Source organism: Mauremys mutica, chromosome 3 (assembly GCF_020497125.1).
Source record: "Mauremys mutica isolate MM-2020 ecotype Southern chromosome 3, ASM2049712v1, whole genome shotgun sequence".
NCBI lineage: Eukaryota > Metazoa > Chordata > Testudines > Geoemydidae > Mauremys > Mauremys mutica.
In genome coordinates, this window is record NC_059074.1 from 112,185,096 (window position 1) to 112,200,804 (window position 15,709).

At 44.9% G+C, this 15,709-nt stretch overlaps 1 protein-coding gene across 2 annotated transcripts in view; it reads left to right on the top strand.

Annotated features, from left to right (window-relative positions):
* LOC123366340 (SAM and SH3 domain-containing protein 1-like) overlaps positions 1-15,709 on the top strand; it is a 77,806-nt gene that overhangs the window by 32,378 nt on the left and 29,719 nt on the right. For both annotated transcript variants that reach the window (XM_045009692.1, XM_045009691.1), the window contains 2 exons: positions 7,787-8,133; positions 15,119-15,196. In XM_045009692.1, coding sequence (XP_044865627.1) covers positions 7,787-8,133; positions 15,119-15,196 — 425 coding nt within the window. The remainder of the gene's footprint in view (positions 1-7,786; positions 8,134-15,118; positions 15,197-15,709) is intronic.

The window sequence follows — 15,709 nt, forward strand, 5'->3', positions numbered from 1 at the left end:
GAGCGTGTGAGTGAGGGTGGGGGAGAGCGAGTGATGGAGTGAGAGGGGATGGATACAGCAGGAGTGGGGCCTCGGAGAAGGGGCAGGACAGGGGTTGGGCCTTGGAGAAGGGATGGGGCGAGGCAAAGGGTGTTCTGTTTTGTGCAGTTAGAAAGTTGGGAACCCTAATTGCGATGTCAGCAGAAAGTCCAGCTGGTAGGAACAGGAGCAGCCAAAGCAGGGACCTTGGACCATTCGGAGACTTTCTACAGATTTTGACTAGATTTTGTCTGGCCTGTGCTGATTGGCTGTTTTCTCCATCTTTCCTCCTCCCTCAGTCTTTTCATCTCCGCTTCACTCCACTCCTGCCCACCTATCCCCTTCTCCTCCCCAACCCCATCACTTTCTTCTCCTCAGTGTTCCCACTTTCGTTCCTCATTTTCTTTTCCATTTAGCTTATCCCCTCTGAATTAAACCCACCCCCCAAAAATCATGGAACTAACGTGCTGTTTGCTGCCATCACACTGTTGTCTCTTTGTACCCTGCCCCCCACCCTGTGTCTGTCTTGTCTAGTAGGCTTTGTTAATCCTGGTAGGCTTTGTTAATCACCTGCTTGAGATACTTGCTCATCCAGTCTGGTCTGCAACCGTTCCCTACGATTGTTTTTCGCTTTCTTGGGATGCAGCTTCAGATTGTTTGATTTAAAGTACTTTCAAGCCTCCTCCATGTTCAGATTCTTGAGTTCTCCAATCTGGTCCACTTTCGTAACTAATTCCCTTAATTTTGTAAAGTTTTTGCCCTTTTGAAATCAAGGGCCCTAGTTGCAGATCTATTTTTGTTTATCCTTTCATTTAGTTTACACTGAATTAGCTCATGATCACTCCAACCAAGATTGTCCCCTACAATCAGTTTTTATGTGAGGTCATCACTGCTCACCAATACCAAATCTAAAATGGTGTCACCTCTTGCTGGTTCAGTGACTATTTGGTGAAGAAATCTGTCAGCTTTCACATCCAGGAAAATCTGGGCCCTACTATTATTGGTAGCATGTGTCCTCTAACTTCCCTGATATAGATTGGTCTCCCATAATCGCCCCAAGCAGGGTGGCACGCCACGGGGGGGCGCTCTGGCTCCCGTGGACCTCCCGCAGGTGCAGGGCCGCCCGGGGGGGGGCAAGAGAGTATTTTGTGGCCCCTGGAGTGGGGTCCTTCACTCGCTCCGGGGGGCCCGGAAAACTCTTGCGGGGACGGGCCCAGGAGCTTCTTCCGCTCCTGGTCTTTGCCGGCGGGGGGTCCTTCCGCTCGGGGCGGAAGGACCCCCCGCCGGCGAATTACCTTTGAAGCGGGACCCGCCGCCAAAGTGCAGCCCGGTCTTCGGCGGTAATTCGGCGGCGGGGGACCCTCCCGTTCCGGGACCCGCCGCTGAAGTGTCCCGAAGACCCGCGGCGGGGACTCCCGCCGCCGAATTACCACTGAAGACCCGGCTGCACTTCGGCAGCGGGTCCCCGCTTTGGCGGTAATTCGGCGGCGGGGGGGGCCCCGCCACGGGTCTTCGGGGCACTTCGGCGGCGGGTCCCAGAACGGAAGGGCCCCCCGCTGCCGAAGACCCCAGGCTCCCAGAATCCTCTGGGCGGCCCTGCGCAGGCGTGCCTGTGGAGGGTCCGCTGGTCCCGTGGCTGGAGCCAGCCCTGCCCATAATCATTCAGTTCCTAATATTATTTCATTAAAAACATTAAATTGGTCTCTATCCATATCCTGACCTTATCAGATCCTGGAGATCTGTAGTATACCGCAAACACTATATCAAGGGAACCTCTAGTAGCTTTTTCCCCCAAAAGTGATTTTGGCGCAAACAGATTCTGTCTTATCCATTCCATTACTTCTAATTTCTTTACAGTCTAACTCCTCATTAATATATAATGCCACTTCACCACCTTTACTTTTATTTTTGTCTTTTCTGAACAGCACATGCCCTTCAATACCTGCACTCCAATCATGACTATTATTCCATCATATTTCTATTATCCCTATAATATCTGGTTTCACTTCCTGTACCAGTAGTTCTAGTTCCTCTATTCTGTTACTCAGGCTCCTTTCATTGGTGTACAAACATCTTAATGGTTGCTGGTTGGCTTTGCCCACGTTCCTCGCTTGATTGGGTACAGTCTTTCTACTGCCAATATCACCTACCTGACTGTTAGCTTTGTTGGTATCAGCACTATTTTTCCTCTTAATGTCCATTCTCCTACTCGCTGCTGTTCCTGTCTCCATTGCTGTATCCTTTCTTATTTGATTTTCCTTCCGCTCAATGTTAGAATCAAATGTGGAGACTTCATGAGCATCTCCCCCGATTTCCTTATTTAAAGCTCTTTATTGATTGTATCAAACTCCATCCCAGAAGTCTATTTCCCTCCCTATTTAGGTGGAGTCCATTCCATGAGAACTGTCCTCTGCCCATGAATGCCTCCCAGTGGTCAAACATCCCAAAGCCCTCCTTATAGCACCACTGCCTGAGCTATCTATTGATCACCATAATCTTGTCTGTCTGCTAGGGACAAGTAAAATCCCACTGAAGATCACCTGAGCCTCCATTTCCTTAAGCATCTTCCCCAGCCTGGCATAGTCTTCCTTGATACGTTCCAGTGAGAATCTAGCTGTGTCATTTGTTCCCACATGAAGGACAATCAGTGGATTCTTTCGTATTCCCATCAGGATCCTCTTCAGCCTCAGGTCCACATCCCGTATCTTAGTTTCCAGCAGACAGCACACCATTTATGTTTTCTGGATCAGATCTGGTGACAGGCCTGTCTTGTCTTCTTAGTAGAGAGTTACCAATCACATAGACCTGTCTTTCCTTGTGATGGTGTCATTCTCCACCCTTCCTCCAGTTCTTTCTGTCTGCAAGTCCTCTTGTCTTTTATTCTCCCTTGCAATCTTCTGCAAGTCATCCTGTATTCCCTTGGGCTCTGAACTCCGGGTAGCGCCAAGGACTCTTCCCATAGGACTGGCTGCTTTTTCTCTTCTTCCTTGCTCTCCCTCCTTCAGTTACGGCCTGCTGTTCGCCTTTTACATTGTCCAACTCAGCAAACCTGTTCCTGGGCTCTATTTATCCCTCACTAGTCCATCATTTTTCCTTTGCCTGGTTCTTGTAGTCACATGCTTCCACTGTCCACTTTCCTCACCCAGAAGTCTCCCCTCAGAGTTCTTCAGTCCAGTTCGTATCTGAGTCTTGACTTTTCCCTTCAACCTCCTCTTACCTTCCCTCCCTCATCTGCTCGAATCCCCTTTGAAATCAACTGTATTTTCCACCTTCATCTCCAAACCTCGGATCTTCTCTGCCAACTGCTCTATCAAGAAGCACTTCATACAAACGAAACTCTTTTCAGGTACCCACTCTAGGTTCTTGTAAATCCTGCAGCTTCTGCATCTGGTCATCTTCATTGTCTCTCATTGCTTGGTTCACTCCCACTTCTGCCTCTGTCTGACATAGACTTCCCACCTCAAGTCCTGTCAAGGAAAAAGAAAAATAACAAGCAAACAATACCAGAACACCAGACACACCGCTCCCATAAACTCCCACTCATACTCCCCTGTTTACAGCTCAGTTTGCTGTCTCATGTGCCACTGGCTGGTTGCTTGGTTGTCTTTATAGGCCCCCTAATCAGAGAAGCCCCATTCCCTAATCAAGTCTCTGCTCCTCTCAGATCATACTGCCCCCTAACAGCCTCTGCAGACTGAACAGAAATCAGAAAAAGCACACATCACCCACAACAACTCACTGACTGCCACTAAGGAACAGGGTCTTGCCTCCTTCTTTCTCCCTCAACAGAACTCCCACTCAAATGCCTCTGTTTACAGCTCTGTTTGCTGGCTCATGTGCCACTACTCATTAAAGTGTATGAGTAGGCTCAGTTACCACAGGATCTGTACTGGGAACCTGTACTGCTCAGCATATTCATAAGTGATCTGGAAAAGGGGGTGAACAGTGAGGTGGCTAAATTTACAGACTATACAAAATTACTAATAAATGCAAAGCTGACTGTGAAGAGTTTCAAAGGAGTCTCATAAACTGGGTGACAAAATGGCAGATGAAATTCAGTGTTGATAAGTGTAAAGTAATGCACACTGGAAAAAATAATCTCAGCTGTACATACCAAAATGATGGGGTGTAAATTAGCTGTTACCACTCAAGAAAGAGATCTGGGTGTCATTGTGGATAGTTCTCTGAAACCATCCGATCAATGTGCAGAAGCAATCAAAAAAGCTAATAGAACAATAGGAACCTTTAGGAAAGGGATAGATAATGAAACAGAAAATATCATGCCACTATATAAATCCATGGCACACCCACACTTTGAATACTGCATGTAGTTGTGTTTGCCCCATCTCAGAAAAGAAATATTTGAACTGGAAAAGGTGCAGAGAGAGGCAACAAAAAGGATTAGAAGTATGGAACAGTTTTCATACAAAGAGATTTAAGAAGACCAGGATTGTTCAGATTTTAGAAGAGAGATGACTAAGGGGAAGATATGATAGAAGTCTATAAAATCGTAACCGATGTGGAGAAAGTGAATAAGGAAGTGTTACTTACTCCTTCACGTAACACAAGAGCTAGGGGTCACCTAACAAAATGAATAGACAGAGGGCTTAAAACAAACAAAAGGAAGTACTTCTTCACACAATGCAAAATCAACCTTTGGAACTCATTGCCATGGGATTTTGGAAAGGCCAAAAGCATAACTGGGCCCAAAAAAGAATTTGATATCTTCATGGAAGGTAGGTCCATCAGTGTTCGTTAAACAAGAAGGTCAAGAACGCAACCGCTAAACCTCCAACTGCCAGAAGCTGTGTGACTGGATGGACAGGATGGATCAGTCAAAAATTAACCTGTTCTGTTCATTCCCTCTGAAGCATTTGGCACTGGCTTCTGTCAGAAGACAGGATACTGGGCTAGTTGGACCACTGGTCTGACCCAGTATGGCCAATCTTAAGTTCTTAAATAAAATTCCCCATAGAAATTCCCTATGCCCACGTCAGGGAGCTCCCCACAGGTAATTTGGCCAAATTTCCCTACCTGTTTCTGAAGAAAAAAAGCGGCGTTCACTGCATTTCCAGATGCAGCTTCCCGTGCTTTTCGCACAGACTCTTTCATCCTGTTAAATGTAGATTTGACTGGGCAATGGAATTTGATGCTGACTGAATCTATTGGTATTTTATCTTAATTTGTTTTTAGTGGCTGAGTCACTGATGCTTGCTAATGCTCTGCTACCTTTTTCTCCATAGCATTGTAAAAAATCATATATATTAGTGTAATTAAGGCTCTATACCAGGCATGGCCAAACTATGGCTCGTGAGCTATATGCAGCTCTTTTATAGTTAAAGTGTGGCTCGCAGAGCTCCCCACAACTCCCTCTCCCCATTCTCCACCTACCAGACTGAAGTGGGAGGGAGCTCGGGTCCTCTGCCTTACAGCAGGGGTGGTGGGGTAGGGGCTTCTGTCCGTAAGTTTGGCCACCACTGCTCTATACTATGGACTGACTCTGTACAATATCTATTGTGGCCTGTGACACACAATGCATATTTTGCAAGTTGTTTAAATACATGTTTACTCAATAAGCCAGCGTAATTTGTCAACACTTATTCACTCCCATGAGAACTATTATTCTGTTAGACTGGGAAAAGGAAAAAAGTAATCGAACCACTGAACAGTTCAGTGCAAGTGATGTTAAGACTCTTAATCAGATCCAGAAAATGCAGAGTTAAAGGGTGTCAAATCTGGCACACAACCATTCCTTAATTTATCTGGCTGTACCTTCACAGAAGAGAGGCTGAGGTTTCAACTAATATATGTGCAGCAGATGTACAACAGAATGTACAGAAGATGAAACAGGAAGCCTCAACTCTGAATTTACAGCCTCGTGTAGGCTGAGGCTAGACCTGCAATGTTGTGTGCATGTTGGAATGTATTCACTATTATTAGGATAGTTTACCAACCCCATAATTGAAATCAGTGGTCCAAATTCATCCCTGCTGTAACACTATGGAAGCCACTTGAGTTATAGTGGGGATGGATAAAACTCTGGTTTACTTTTAAAAGGAAAGTTTCACAACTCACTAAAAATTAATTCAATCTGTATAAGACAGTTCTGTGAGCACTTAGGAACACATACAGCTGTGTGAATCACCTATATACATGCACTAACTAATATATTGGGCAGAAATGTCACGTATGTGTGCTATTTTTTGGCATTTGTCCCTAACTCAGCATCTGGCTTAAAAGATGCTCAGTAGAAAAATCTGAAGCAAATGCTTTCTAAACCCTTACATGTAAAAAGGAATTATGTTTTAAGTGTATTATTTGCCTCCACTAATCCCAAAAGCAGCCCAGGTCCCGTTCCTGTATCTTTGTTCTAGTCATTATTTTAAAATATTTCAGTTTGAAAAATCATTTTTTTCCACCTAAAATATGGAGAGCTGCTGAAAGCATATTTTTTAAAGGGATGCTGACCCACAATTTGACCTACTCCCTTTCTCTCACAAATGCGTTAAGTAAACATCATGTAAATAGAACTCGGGGCCACCCCCAGGAAGCTCTAGCCTTTCAGTATGATCCCTGGGCTCAGCTCCATACCTTAGAGAGAAATACTGTTGGCTTGTAGCAGTACTGGCTATTGGAAATCTGAAACCAAGTGGGGATGTTTGGTGTAGTATTTGCTCTTGAGTATCTTGAATGCATTTCTTGCCCATAATGATCTCATTGCGTTGCTGGTAGCTGAGTTCTGGGACCCAACAGAATGGTATGGAAGCCCCTGTGGGTGTACACATTTCTTTTAACACTTTCCTGCAGTGTGCTTTGCAAGAAAGAAGTGGGGAAGACTCCTGTGATTTTACTGTGTTTGCAGAATACATGTAACTTCTGATAAGGTTCCCTCCACACTCAGTGTTTCAGGGCCCTTGTTTTCTTTAAATAAATATGTAAATATCAATGCATCAAAATCTTCATTCCTCAACTGAGCAAACTTCTTTTAGAATTCAGTGGGAATGTTGCTCAATTAAGAACAGCAGAAATTTGTCCCATTGCCAACATCTCAGCACCCAGAGTGACAATAAAAAAAGCCAACAGGAGGAGCCTAGTCTGCATATAAGTGATGTATTAGGACACCTGGGTTCTGGTCTCACCTCTGCCACTGACTTGCTTGGGCAAGCCACTTAACTTCTCTGTTCTTCATCTATCTCATCTGTAAATGAAAGAAAATCCTTTCTGCTCCTTCATTATAGCTCTGTGAGGTTTGTGAATGGAAAAACACTGTATAAGTGGAGAGTAGTTTTATTACTATTATTATTTCTAATTAATAGAATAAAAGTGTGTGCACTCATTGACAAAAAAAATCTTCTGGGAAGAAGCATCTTGATTTCAATTTTTTAAAGGTTCATTACTGACACCACTTGGAAGTAAAGAATGATGTTTAAAATGCTGAAAAGGTCTTGATAATGTCCTTTTAAAATATTCTTTAAGGCTGCTTCTTATTTAAGTTATCCCAGAATTCTTGCTTTGCTTATGGAAGTGGGAACATTTGCTGCAAGTTTGTCCACCAACAAAAATGTTATGGGCTACTGTGAATCACAGTAGTCAGGAATATTTTCTCCATTTTAAAAAGTATCTGTATTTTGTTGTTGTCGTTGTTGTCTTAATTTAATGAAATGATTGGCCAAAGCACAACCTCCAGGGGAAGACTCATTAGTGTATAAGTAAATTAGACAATAAGTGTGAAAGATGACGTATGTTTTGCTGCTTTTGTCCCCTGTAGGTGTGGCCGAGCATTCACTTGACAGCTCTCCTGTACTGGATAACAGATCGGCACTTTACTCTGGAGTTCACAAGAAGCAATTCTACTTAGATGGCTCTTCTGAAAAGCAGCCTGAGGATGACTCTGACTCACTCACCACTTCTCCTTCATCCAGCAGCCTAGATACTTGGGGTGCTAATAGGAAGCTGGTTAAGACCTTCAGCAAAACTGATAGCCGTGGCCTTATTAAGCCCCCCAAGAAGCTGGGGACATTTTTTTCTTACCCAGAAGAGGAGAAGACCCAGAAGGTTTGCCGCTCTTTGACAGAGGGGGAGATGAAGAAGGGCCTTGGCTCCCTGAGCCATGGGGTAAGTACTGAAAGTATTTGCTTTTATGACAGCAACAGGCACAAGCATCATCTCCTGGTGTCCCTGGAGGAGGTTCAGAGTGTCAGGAAGCAGATCCGATTAAAGAAAATGGATACTAACTATTCCTGTTCCAGAGCTTTTCTCTGCCAGCGTCCTGCCAGGAAAGGAGCATCCCCTGCAACTTGTGACCTACAACTGCTCCGGCACAAAGCCAAAGGGGGAGGAGGTTGTGGTTTCCCAAACAGAAGGCTTCGAGGGCGCACCTCTGTCAGTGAGTTCAATATCACCTACGTGGTGGAGAGAAGCCTGTACAGTCACCTCAACCTATCACAGCTGGTGCGTCCCGTCACTGACAGGACCCTGAGCAAGGCTGACAGGCAGGATCTGCGGAGATGCCTGCTGGATGAGGATGAGGAGGCCAAACGGAAGTGGGCCGCCACAGTGGACCGTTGTACTAAAAGGGTTCTCTTGAGAATCCACCAAAAGTCTGTGAGTCAAAGAGCTATCATGAAGGTGGCCTTCCAGTTCCTGTGAGGTTGCAGTCAGCATTGTTTCTGCTTTCTATCCCAACCCGCAAACTTTAATACAGTGTTTTCCCCGCTCTCATTTGCCAATAGAAGTTGTTAAATGCAAAACTGAGCTGTGGGGACAGAGGCCATTCTAGTCCCCAGTGAAGAAATTGGTATAATCCCTTTCAGCGTATAAAGAGAAGAGCGTTGTCAAGTTTGCGGTTCCCATGTGCATGGAGTGACTCAATGGGAAAGAGCAAATTTTACCACAAAAAGCTTCTTTTAACCTGTTCTAATTCAGAAATTGAGATTTTGGTGAAAAGAGAAGCAATGTGGAAAAAAAAATCCTGCTGTTTCAGAAATCAGTTCAGCATTCCTTAAAAGGAAATATTGTAGGAAATCTTTCAGATGGATGGAAGATAGAGTAAAATCTGTTTCTTTATCTCTGTTTCCTTCTGTCATCCGTCCTGCTCTCATCCTAGCTCTTCCCCCTCAGTTTTCCTCTCAGTTGCTAACATAGTGCACTCCAGCTCTGTAGTCTTCCTCCCCACATACACAGCACTCAGAGAGGTAGAGGGCTTTGTTCTCTACATGCCTGCTTTCCTCCCCAGCTTCTCTCTCCAGCATAGAACCTCTTTGGGTCACTTCTCCACTGCCCCTGGCTGTTGCTCCTGCTCCCTAGCATGCGATGGAGGTGAGACCTGGGAAGTTGGGATAGAGGGAAGGGTAGCCAGCAGAGGAGTCAATGTTCCTGTATAGCAGGAGATCTGGTAGGTTAAGCTCTACTCAGGATTCCAACCTAGTCCCTCTTCTTCCTGGTCACAAAAGCCTATATTTGCCACAGTTCCCACTACCACCCTTTTGAATCCCCTGGAAACTTGACATCAGGACTCGCCAGAGTCCCAAGTGTTACGCCATCTAGTCTGCTGTCCTGACAGTGCAGATTTTTTCCCTACTTAGGTTGAAGGGAAGGATGATTGATAATGTCTCTATACCCATAAGATTTAACAAGACATTTAACAAGACATTACAGAGAAAATACTGTTTCTCACAAATTTTAGAATATCTTTAAGAGGCCTCCACATAAACTTAATTTTTTAGGATGTGGTTTGCTCTCGATGTGAGAGTTACATAGTCACATCCCTCATCTCTCCAACTAATTGTCAGTCACCAGTAGTAGCTTGACCCTTGGTTGGTGTTCATACTTGAGTAACGCCGACAGGCCCTGGTCATTGGTGGGTGGGATCAAACCTGGGACCTCTGAAGCTTAGTGATGAGCCTCTACTGCATGAGCTAAAAGGCATATAGCTCTTAGCTAAGGGTGTAGCAGACTCATCAATCTCTAGCTGGCCTAGGTGCCACTAGAGGGGGGACAGAGCACCACACCAAGCAGGCATGGGTTACATACTTCCCCTAGCTGAGGAAGTGCATACCGAGCTTCAGAGACTTCCCAGTTGATATCCCAGATGAGCTCCCACTTGTAACACCGACAGACCCATGTCATTGGTGGGCAGGATGGAACCTGGGACCTCTGAAGCTTACTGTATTACTCCTGGAGGAATACTGTGCCAAAAAATTAAAAATTCTGTGCATGATATTTTAAAATACTGCATGTTTTATTTGTCAAAATAACACAATATAATCACGCCAGTTTCAATTATCTTGGTAATTTATTTCAAAATACCTGTCAACAAGTATGTTTGAAACAATACAGACGAAAAAAGATTTGGGTAATTTTTTTGATAAATAGATTCCTTACCAGGCTTATTAACACAGAACTTTGAGTAATAATTTATTTAAACCAATGGTTCTCAACCAGGGGTACATGTACCCCTGGCGGTACTCGGAGGTCTTCCAGGGGTACATCGACTCATCTAGATATTTGCCTAGTTTTACAACAGGCTACATAAAAAGCACTAGCGAAGTCAGTACAAACTAAAATTTCATCAGAAATGACTTTTTACTGCTCTATATACTATACGTGAAAATGTAAGTATAATATTTCTATTCCAGTTGATTTATTTTATAATTATATGGTAAAAATGAGAAAGTGAGCAATATTTCAGTAATAGACACTTTTTTGTATTTTTTATGTCTGTTCTTGTAAGCAAGTAGTTTTTAAGGGGTGAAACTTGGGGGTACACAAGACAAATCAGACTCCTGAAAGAGGTACAATAGTGTGGAAAGGTTGAGAACCACCGATTTAAACTACAATACAGCAACTTATTTCCTGCAGCCCTCAGAAGCAGTGCAAAGGCTTGAGGGAGTCAGGGAAAATGGAGGAGCTGAGGGAGAGGGAAGGAGTCTGGGAGTGAACCTGGAGGGCTATTGGGTGTGGGTGGGAGAAGCATGGATCAGGTTTTTTGAGGGCACATCTACCCCTGTCCCCATGTGGCCCTACAGCCCGCCATCCCCATGTGGACCTGCAGCCCCCAGCTCAATGCTGTCACCTTACTAGCTCCTGAGCCCACACACCAGTCTATCCTCCTACTAGCCCTTCTGAACCCCAGTCTAAGACCCTCCAGCAGCCCCAAGTGTCCCACTCTGTCCTAACCTGACATGGCTCTTAGCTAAGACTGTAGCAGTGTCATTAATCTCTAGATGGTCGAGGTGCCACCAAAGGGGAACAGAGCACCACACCCAGCAGGCATGTGGTACACTTGCATTTGGTTGACGGCCACTGTGGTAATGCTTTATTTTGACCCAGTACAATTAACAGTTTCTCCTGACTATTCCACTAGTGTTTCTGTGTAGACTAGCTGACCCATCACTGGTACTGTCATGTTACTTCCAGAAATAGTGTTCTTGAATAATAATCTTTTATGTAATGACAATTCAGTTGATTGTACCAGATACCTGAAACACCCCTCTGCAGGTTGAATACTTGTGGGGCATATGCAGACTGACAAGATCCACATATCTTCTAAAGAAGTACCACAATTATGCATTAGAAATGCCCTTTGATGTTCTCTTCTTGTAAATACAGATGCCATCTCCAAAGGGAAGCTGTTTAATCATTTAAAAACGTGTGAGTAGTCTCACTTTGGAAGTCTCATTATGGAACTCATTAGCTTGTTCACATAGATAAAATTAGAGAAGAAAAGGAGAGCACTTCTTTCTTTTTTTATTTTTTTATTTTTGGAGTGGATTTTCTAATCAATTAGTTTTAAAGAAACTTCTTTTTAAAACAGCAGAAACTTGATAAGATTCTCATGACCTTCAAGTACCTCCAATCCTTCTTCCTAAAATTGGAACGCTTGCTGCAACCTCAGGGAAATTGTAATGCCTTTGTATTCAGTGGAAATGGTCACAGTCTTGTCTTGCCATTTGTTTTTGTCATTTATATTTATTTCAGTGACCTGGGCATGCTTGATGTGATTCAAAAATTTCAGTTTTTCATTCCTCCCAATATCCTAATATGTTGTTGGCGGGGGGGGGGGGGGGGGATTGTTTGCACGACCATTCCATTGAATATCCCTCTCTTCATCCACAGACTTTTTGTTTGGTAATCAGTATTACCAGAAATGATCAAAGTGCTATGAAAGGGCAAGATAAAGTTTACAGATTTACAAGGACTTTCTTCTCTGAGAAGATAGCCAGAGTAGTAGTTGTAACAAACTTAAAAGACATTGGCTGAGAACAATTCCTTAAGTTCTGTTCCACTGTCCTCTGTTCAGCGTTAGGTTGTCTGTGCTCCTGGCGTTAGGTTAGAATGCTCCTGGCACAGAAGGTCCCATTTATGTGGTTAAAATAGGGGTGGGCAAAGTTTTTGGTCTGAGGGCCACATCGGGGAATAGAAATTGTATGGCGGGCCATGAATGCTCACAAAATTGGGGTTTGGTTGGGGGGGGTGAGGGCTCTGGGGTGGGGCTGGGGATGAGGAGTTTGGGGTGTAGGTGAGGGCTCTGGGCTGGGACCAAGGGGTTCGGAGGATGGGAGGGGGATCAGGGCTGGAGCAGAGGTGTGAGAAGGGGTGCAGGTTCTGGCTGGGGGTGCGGGCTCTGCAGTGGGGCTGGGGATGAGTGGTATGGGGTGTGGGAGGGTGCTCTGGGCTCGGATCGAGGGGTTTGGAGAGCGGGAGGGGGATCAGGACTGGGGAAGAGGGTTGGGCTGTGGGGAGAGGCTCAAGGATGCAGGCTCTGACCGACGTTTACCTCAAGCAGCTCCCGGAAGCAGTGGCATGTCCCTTCTCCGGCTCCTATGCGTGGAGCGCCCCCCAACCCTGTGCCCCGGAGTGGGCCATGCCATGGGAACCCGGCACCCCAGCTGGAGTGCCAGAGTGGGGCCGAGCCGCGTGGTGCAGCCCCCTACCTGGCGCCCTGGCTGGAGCGCTGGAGTGGGGCAAGCCACAGACCCCGCTCCCCAGCAGGAGCTCATGGGCCGGCTTAAAACGGCTTGCAGGCCAGATCCGGACCTGGGCTGTAGTTTTCCCACCCCGGGTTAAAAAGTGCTGTGTGTGAAACATAGATCTTAATGATGGTGTTTGCTGGTGTGGCTAGCGTATCACTTTTTATAAACAGTGCTTCAGAACCGTTCTCACGGCTAGATTGTGAGTTCGTCTTGACTAGTGTGACTAAGTCATTTGTTCTCAACCTTTTTCACACACTTGTCTCTAGCTGACCTCTCACCTTGCCTCAGTATAGTTGCTGTCATCTCTTTTCCTGTCCATATTCTTTCTGCTCACTCTTTTTTTTTCCTTCGCTCTTTTTTTTTCTGCTAGTCTCTTTTCTCTTCTCTTTGTTTTTCTTGTGTTCTAGATGTTGCTCTCTTGTTTGCAGTTCCCTCTTCCTCCTCCCAACTCAGCAGAAGGCTGTGGGCTGCTTGGAGTAGGAGTGTTCATTGAAGGAGGTTCCATGAAGCTGGATCTCACATGTTCTTGAATCCGAGTGCCAGGGGAGCAGAGGAGCAAAGGCTTGGCCCTCTGGGCTTATGTCTGAGTCTGTAGCTCTGCTCTTGTGGCCAGCTTCTTTAAGTGCCACTGAATGTGCAGGGAGAGAAAGCTGATAGCTTTCAAGAGACACCTGCTGCTTTAACCATAGCCAATTTTGACAGGTTCAAGGTCATGCAACTTTCTTCATCCCCATGTTTGTTGTTCTGCTTTGTCCCATCCCACCTGATTAGAAATGAATGCGGTAGAACAAAGGTTTGTACTAATAGGACCAATTAATCTAATTGTTCATTGGGGGCTGTAATTTGTGGGTCTTGTTCCCGCAAATCATAGTCTCCAGGCTTTTCATTGAGTAGCTCTCAGCTGATAGGTGTTACCTATCTTCAGGCCTTTCAACCACTCCTGAATGTTGTTTAGGCAAATCTGAAGAACTAAGAACCTGATCTAATGCCACTGATGTCACTAGAAATCTCTCAATTGACTTCATTATGTGTTGGATCAAACCCTAAAAATGCATAGCAGTGTTCTTCAGGTATTTCCCCATCCCTTTATGTCTTCTATAAAGAGATCATTTAAAACAGAAAACTACCTGTCTGTAAATCAACTACCGAATCTCACCATTGATACAAATAAATACTGATTGCTGCATCCTTGTTTCCCTAGGATGTCTCATGTGGTTATTGTCAGTGAAAAGCATCTAAAAACACAGCCATTGGAACAGAGCAAGGTCATTACAGTACTGTGCCCCAATTTTTGAGGGGGGGGGAAACTGTTTTAACAGTTTGACCTTCTTGTATTGAAAGGCAGTAGTTGTATTCCCACTGAGTTCAAAGGAGCTAGTCCTATTCCAACTGATACAAGAGCTTTAGAATGGGCCCGTCAGCCAGAGCTGAACACTTTTTGTTTCTTGCTGTGGAAGTGTGGCTTTACTTAGTGTGATTGGTCGCTGAGTGGCTTTGTGCTCTTGGGTGGGAACCGGTGTCATAGTGCTGATGTTTTTAGGCAGGGAGATTGATATCAACAGTATCAGAGTTTTTGGCCAGGTCTGAGGAGCAGTGAGTGAGTCACTCCACTGGACTAATTGTACCATTATAAATATGACCTGCTTTCTCTCCCAGCGGGTGATAAAGCTGCTTTGTACCACCAAGGAGGTGGTGAGAGATGCCTAAACTGGAGTCATTGCTTTTGAAGAATAAAACCTTTGGTGGCATATCCCTTGTGGACAGCTGAACTGGGGTTATGTTCCCTTCTACCCCCAGGGCCTAATTATGCAAGGTGATTAGCACATCCGTTGATTTCAGTGGAAGTTGAGGGTGTTCAGCTACTCCCAGGAGGTGCGGGGCCTCTGACTATACGGATACTACTTTGGACTAGTATAGGAGAGGAGGCTGGAATGAGGTTGCCAGAAAGTTGAAAGGCTTACTGCATAAAAAGAGTGGACAGTTTTCTCAATTTCTCATCCTTTTTTCCATTTCCATCTTTTCAACACATTTGTGTTTTCAGTGATGTTCTCCAAATGGGGGAAGATGCTTGAGTGAGTTAATTGTTTGTAATGTGATTTTCTGTACTAATCCTGTCCTTTCCACAGAGAACCTGTAGCTTTGGAGGATTTGACTTGACAAATCGTTCCCTGCACGTTGGAAACAACAACAACTCTGACCAAACGGTGAGTATGAGGTAGGAAGGGCTGGATCTGAAATAGCAGGAGGCTCCTCGTGTATGGTACTGTGAAATGCTCCTTGGTAGAGTTAAATGTAGTCTAGTTCTATAATAGCAGTTTTGGGATCCAAATAAGCAGCCCAGAGAGCACAATTTTTTTTAACCACCCACTGCATTGGTTTCTCAGCTTTGTGACAACCGTATACTGTGTGTTTATTTATATACTATATGTGAGAAGTAGTGTGATTAGGTGGTTACAGCACAGGACTAGGGGTCAGGTCTCTGATCTATTCCTAGCTAAGTCATTGACTTACTGCATCACCTCAAGCAAGTTGAGTGATATCTGTGCTTCACCACAGATGGAAAAACATCTAGTTTGTGACTAGGACACAAAAAGAAAATAAGGATGACCACTCTGGATTAACCAATGTGCCTTCAGTGCATTTGCACAGTGCCCCATTTTAGGGGGAGCCCCAACCACTGGAAAAAAACTCCAAACAAAACTGAGTGGTGCGGCAAC